At 56.7% G+C, this 6,404-nt stretch overlaps 1 protein-coding gene across 3 annotated transcripts in view; it reads left to right on the forward strand.

The window, feature by feature from the left end:
- RGS9 (regulator of G protein signaling 9) overlaps window positions 1-6,171 on the forward strand; it is a 65,292-nt gene extending 59,121 nt beyond the window's left edge. For all 3 annotated transcript variants that reach the window (XM_045814063.2, XM_045814064.2, XM_045814065.2), the window contains 2 exons: window positions 3,723-4,198; window positions 5,752-6,171. In XM_045814063.2, coding sequence (XP_045670019.1) covers window positions 3,723-4,198; window positions 5,752-5,902 — 627 coding nt within the window. In that variant the 3' untranslated portion in view covers window positions 5,903-6,171. The remainder of the gene's footprint in view (window positions 1-3,722; window positions 4,199-5,751) is intronic.
- Window positions 6,172-6,404: the final 233 nt, after the last annotated feature.

Genomic DNA, 6,404 nt, shown 5'->3' on the forward strand with positions numbered 1-6,404 from the left:
GACTGTGTTCTCGTGTCAACGTACGCACTCCATTTCATGCTCCTGTCCCCCTCTGTTGGCTCCTTGCATAATAAAACAGCAGCACAAGACAAAACAATCCAAGCTCTCAGAGCTTCACTGTGTCTCTGCGTGTCACATTTCTTTGCCACGTGCCTTGCATGCCGCTGCTTCGCTGCCTCGCACCCCTGGTGGGTGTGGCATGGGCTGGAGGGGTGGGGCTAGGTCTCTGTGGGAGGGGCCAGAGTCATGGTGGGGTGGGCTAAAAAAGGAGTCCTGCTTCAAGTATCTAGAGCCAACGGGGCTAATGGCTCTCTGCCCAGAAGAAAGGACTTTCTCAGGCCAGGTAAGTCAAGCAGGACAGTGGCTACGTCCTCACCTGTCCTGTCATTCATCTTGGAAAAGAAAGTGCTGGGGGAGCTGTGGGGAAGAGGAGGGCACAGAACTGGGGGGGAGGTAAATGGAGTGGTCCATCCTGTCATAAGCTGTACAATCTTGGTCAAGCTGTCATCTCCACGAGCCTCAGTGTTCTTATCTGTAAAGTGGGGGTATTAACGAGTTCATCACAGATTCTGAGAAAGTGGAATTCAAGGTAATGAACTGGTGGTGGGGTGTCCTCAGTCAATCTATTGAGGGAGAGGAGTTTTGATGCCACTCTCTCTCTCTTAACAAAGCCCGTTTCCTAGGTTTGATGTTTCAGCCCACTCTGCAGGACCCCAGGTCCTATCTGAGCCCCACAGTCACCAGGATGGCCATAGGGATCAGTAGACAGAGCAGGGGTCTGGGGTTACCCACTCCCGGGATGGAATTCTCATTTAGTCTCTGTGTTCGTTATCTATTGCTGTGTAACAAAGCAGCACGGACGCAGCTGTTTATCACAGTTGGCTGAGTGAGGCTGGGCTGGGTCCTCTGCTCATGGTCTCACACTCAAGGTCACAACAGGATGCTGTGTTCCTCTCTGGGGCTCTTGGGAAGAGTCTGTTCCAGGCTCATAGGGACTGTTGGTGAGATTCAGTGTCTCATTGTAGGACTGCAGGTCCCACTGGTTTTTGCTGGCTGTTGGCTGATGGCTGTACTCAGCTCCTAGAAGCCGCCCCAATCCCTCTCCAGGTGTCCCCCTTCCTCCTTCAAAGCCAATAATGGAGAATTTCTCCTTTGTTGAATTCCTGTCGTGCTTCAGACCTCTCTGACATCTGTCTCTGGCCTCTAGACTCAGCTCTGAAGGGTTCATGTAAGGAGGTCAGGCTGGCTCCGATGATCCTTTGTTAATGTCACCTATGCCATAGCACGTAGCCTGGCCACGGAGTGGCTGTCACGTGATGTTTACGGTGCACACCTGCCCTGGAGACGGGCAGAATGTAGGGGCCAAGTAGTAGTCTACATACCACAGTCCCTGGTTGTGAGAGCCTCGGCGGGGGGGGGGGGGGGTGAGGAACCCCTCTGGACCTGCAATTTCTGTTCTCTAAAATGGGGGAGTTTCAGATACATAGATTACTTAGCGCATAGTAGATGTTTCTTAGGTGATAGGGTCGTACTCCTTTCCCCCAGCAGTTGTCTCCTGAATCCTTCAGTAGAGCAAGCTTTCCCCTTTGTTGTTGTTTTTTTTTTAATTATTTATTTTCGAGAGAGAGCAAGCGAAAGAGCATGTGAGCAGGGAAGGGGCAGAGGGAGAGGGAGAAGCAGACTCCCCGCTGAGCAGGGAGCCTGTGCAGGGCTCCATCCCCAGACCCTGAGATCACGACCTGAGCTGAAACCAGGAGTTGGGCGCTCAACCGACTGCTCCCCCCAGGTGCCCCTCCCCTCTCCTGTTAGTGTTGTCTGCAGCCTGGGTTCGAAGTGGAGACCCTTTTCCCTGTAGGAGGACGGTGTTAGAAGCACAGTGCAGGGGTCCTCAAACTCCCCGGGCACGATAACAAAACCATGGCCTTGGGGTTTGGTAGAAGAGACTTTCCTTCAGTTGCAACCCCCCCCACCCCGAGAGTCCCTGCAGGGGGTCTGGCTGGGCTGAGATCTGTACTTGCAGTGGACGTGGGGGTGATTCGGAGTAGGGCTGATGTGTGGGCCCCCCGGGGGATGTGCAACTAGCTGTTACATGTGTGAACCCCGAAGCCCATGAGCCCGGTTTCCAAGCCTGCCCCAGCGTCCCCAGCGGCTTGTCCTTGGGACTTGCTTTTCGAAGCATTCGTTTTCTCATCTGTAAAATGGGCATAATGAGAGTTGGTCGCCTCACCGAGCGGCTCCGGGAAGTAAGTGCAATGATCCACGAAACGTGCTCAGCCCAGAACCTCAGATTTGTTCATTCTCAGTGCATATGAATAATGCCAGTTATGATGAGTCTGTCCACCTTGGGGCCCCAGGTCTGGGCCTCAGCTCTGGCTTGTTGGCTGTGGGTGCTGGAGCAGAGGAACGAATCCGCGACTCCCAGCTGCTGTTTCAGGATGGAATGGAGCTTGAGCTTTGGGGAGTTGGTGGGGGAGAATGGAGACCATCCCCCTGCCCTCCTCACCGCCCCCCCCCCGCCCCGGCAAGGTCTTCTGTCCTTCTGTGGCCTTTCTTTTCCTCCAAAAGCTGTCCTTGGCTGTGCCTGCCCTTTCCTCTTCAGGTTGGGACCGGCTCACTCAGGTGACCCGGAAATCAGGCCGCACCCCAAGGAAGCCAGCCGCCTCCAGCTCAGCGCCCGGAGTTGCCCTTCTGTGGCCCCAGGACAGTGCCCAGTCACCAGGGGCAGGCAGGCTTCTCTAAGCCGGGCATCTGTGTGGCTGTGTGTTTCCAAGAGGGTTTGTTGTTCACTGAAATCAGAGGCAGTGTTGGCCCAATGGCCCCAGAGGGTGCCCCTTCCCCACCAGGACCAGCACATCCTCCAGCTGGGCTTCCATGTGGTGCGAGGCCACATCCGGCCGTCAGGAGGGGGCAAGACAATTGGGCCGATGGGCCCTTGGAGGCCCATCTGTGGAGGAAAGAGGGGACAGCAGACAGCCTCCCTGAAAATCCCCATTTTAACTTTGTCAGCTCAGACAAAGCTCTCTTGGGCATCTTTGCCAGAAACCCGCCCGGTCCAGCACTCCTGCCCTGCGGCTCCTTGACTCTGGGGTCTTGGGAGCCCAGAGAGGTTGAGATTCTTTCCTTCTCTGAGGACGTTTCCTGCCTCCACACTCAGCCTTTCTTTCCAGCCACCCTGCTCTGCTGCGGGAGGCATGGGCCAGTGCCAGGGCTGGGCCATCCCCAAGGGACGGCCAGTGGGACATGGGCGGGGGCTCAGGACCAGCTGGGTGTTCTCAAGCCCGGCAGAGTCAGCGGGGCCCGGGGGTGGGGGGGTAGAACCTTCACTGCTCTGTGACACGTGTTTCGATGCCTCCAGTCCTCAGGCTGGGAACCAGGGATAGAGGAGGAATGACATGGTGTGGTGGGTACTAAGCATCGTTCGTTGGGGGACGGGAGTTGAGGGGCAATTGGAAATCCAGCCTGGCCATATGCCAGCACCCCTGGCCAGAAGGTCAGTCTAGATGCAACTGCCCAGCTCTGGGCCCTCTGGCCAGGGCTCGGGGACGGGCAGGACCCTTGGCAGGAGGTCTGTGTGTGTCTGTGCCATTGTCCCAGGGGGCTTTGGACCCTCTTCCCAGCTCCCCGGTGCTGTGGTCCCGGCACCGGAAGGGGCTAAGTTAGCAGAGGGCCCCGTCCATCAGCCCCCACCACTCACTCTGAGCTCTCTCTTTCCTTTCCTGCAGCCGGGCCAGCACACTGCTCCCAGCCCTCACCTGGCCGTGTACACCGGGACCTGCGTGCCCCCCTCTCCTTCCAGCCCCTTCTCCCCATCCTGCCGCTCCCCCAGGAGGCCCTTCCCCTCACCGGGCCGCTTCATCCGGAGGCCCAGCAGCGCCATCTGCCCCTCGCCCATTAGGGTGGCCTTGGAGAGCTCCGAGCAGAAGGGGGAGGCCAGCGGGTCCAGTGCCTGTCCTGGGCCCTCCGACACGGACGCCAGCGAGGCTTCCGCAGAGCACCCCTGGCCCCGGCTGCAGCCCAAGGCCCCGCCCAAGGCCCGCATGGCTCTGTCCTTCAGCAGGTTTCTGAGACGGGGCTGTTTAGCTTCCCCCGTCTTTGCCAGGCTCTCGCCCAAGTGCCCCCCTGTGTCCCACGGGAAGGTGCAGCCCCTGGGGGATGTGGGCCAGCAGCTGCCAAGATTGAAATCCAGGAAAGTAGCGAAGTAAGAACCAGAAGGGATTATGCTGTGTGCGCGCACATGTGTCTCTGTGTATGCATGTGTGCACATGTCTGTGGGTGTGCACACACACACATTTGTGTGTAAGCGTGGACGTATGCACATGTCTGTGTGCACGTTTGCACATTTGCCTGTGTGAGCATGCGTGTGCACACGTTTCTCTGTGTGAGCGTGCATATGTGCACGTATGTCAGTGTGTATGTGTGCATGTTTGCACATGTCTTGGTGTGAGTGCATGTGTGCACATATGCCGGTGTGTCTGCACACTTGCCTGTATGCGAGCATGCGTGTGCACACATGTTTCTCTGTGTGACCGTGCACATATGTCGGTGGCACGTGAGTGTGTGTGTGTGTGTGCATGTATGTCTGTGGTGGGTCCCGGAGCTGTGTGGCTTGAACACGGTCTAGAGCTGGGGGCTGGCGGGTTGGGTAAGGATTCCAGGCCAGCAGACACAAAAGCAGGCTGTTTGGCCTCTGCATAGTTTCCAGAAACTCAGCGTTGTCCTCCCCTGCTTCCTGAGAAAGAAAAGGAATGGGGGTCTTTCTTTTCCATCTTGTTCCCCCTTCTGTGCTGCCCCCACCCTGCCCCATCCCCTGAACCTTAGTCTAACGAACCCATCGCACCTTTAAAGGGCAGGAAGGGTCAGCGGTGGCCATGGGAACCACAGGGGGTGGGGGCTCCCGTGCCCCCACTTTGCCACCCCCACCCCTGCCTCCACCTGCAGACTCCCAGAGGGGCTTTCAGGGATCCCTGCTTCTACAGTTGTTCCTGTGAAAACCACAGTGCCCAGTCTCTCCCGACAGGTGGCCCCTCTCTACTCGAATTTGGGTGGCGCCACAAGCCTGATTTCCGAGAACCCCAAGGACCCTGAGGCACCCTGCCAGGTGCAGAACCCTGCGGGGGGTGCCTGATAGCTCCCAGACCAGCGGCAGAAAGGAAAGTTGTAGACAGTGCAAAACCGAGAATCAGCCCCCACCTTTATCTGGTTTGGGGGAGACAGTCAGGGGTATCCCTGCACCAATCAACCCGCTCCTGTGTTTGGCCTTGCCTGGTGTTGAAAAGGAAAGCTCCATGCAGAGGTCTCCGGTTTCCATGGATACCCGAGCATCCCTGGCCTCTGCCTCGCAGTGTGCTTGGGGGACAGCAGGGGGCAGAGGTGATTACTTCTCTGCTGCCTCTGTCAGTCAGGCGGGGGAAGGAGGGTGGGGATCGAGGGTGAGTCTGTCTATCGATTCATCAGAAGGCAGTGGAACTAGCTTGAGGATCAAGTGCAGGCATGTCCTAATGCGACGTCCTGAACTCACCAAAACCATAAAAATCCAATGAAGATAAAGCATCTTTTGACTCAGCCTTAATTCCGCAGAAAAATATGAGTCCCTTGCTCCCGCCAGTAAAAGAGATCCACGGAGCCGTTTGCTGCACACAGAGCTTTTGGCAAATAAACCGGCGTGTCAGCCTTCTCCGGGGATGTCAGGGTGAGGTGAGGATTTGGTATCCTTCCTGTCCCCATGCACATGCTTTCTTTTTGTGCCTGAAGCTTTTTCCAGATCAAAATGGATGTGCCTACGCAGAGTGGGACCTGCCTGATGGACTCAGAGGACGCCGGGACCGGAGAATCGGGTGACCAGGCCATCGAAAAGGAGGTCATCTGCCCCTGGGAGAGCCTGGCCGGGGGGAAAGCTAGCTGAGCCAGAGGCCCTGGACCAAGAAGAGGCTCCCGGCAGACCCCGCAGATGGGACCGTGGGCAAGCTTGCTCTCGAACCAAAGTGCATTGCGATCACATTTGGGGGCCAGAGAGACGAGATGGGATGGATTATGGGAACTGTGTGCTGGCTGGGGTCCCAATGGCCAATTCCTACCCTTCCTCCTGACCTTCCCTCCCCTGGGCAGAAGAAAGGCATGTGGACCAGAGGACTTTACTTGCTGCCTTAAAACCGATAAAAGGTTAACTTGTAAGAGTCTTTCGGATTGGAATGTTAGTGTGTGTCTGGTTTTACTAGTTAGGAGCTATTATTTATGAGTTTATGTGTTAAGCTCATTCCTTCTTCGGTTTTAGGGACAAAGGGACACTGAGTCATTTTCCGGTCACTTTCCCTCCATGTCTAAATTGGTTGGTGCATGTCACTTTTATCAATGGAGCTCCCAGGAGTGTGGCACCATTCAGGAAGGGGGTGCTGGGGAAAGGCATC

This window comes from Ursus americanus, chromosome 23 (assembly GCF_024610735.1).
Source record: "Ursus americanus isolate L20-20 chromosome 23, mUrsAme1.1.p, whole genome shotgun sequence".
NCBI classification, from domain to species: domain Eukaryota; kingdom Metazoa; phylum Chordata; class Mammalia; order Carnivora; family Ursidae; genus Ursus; species Ursus americanus.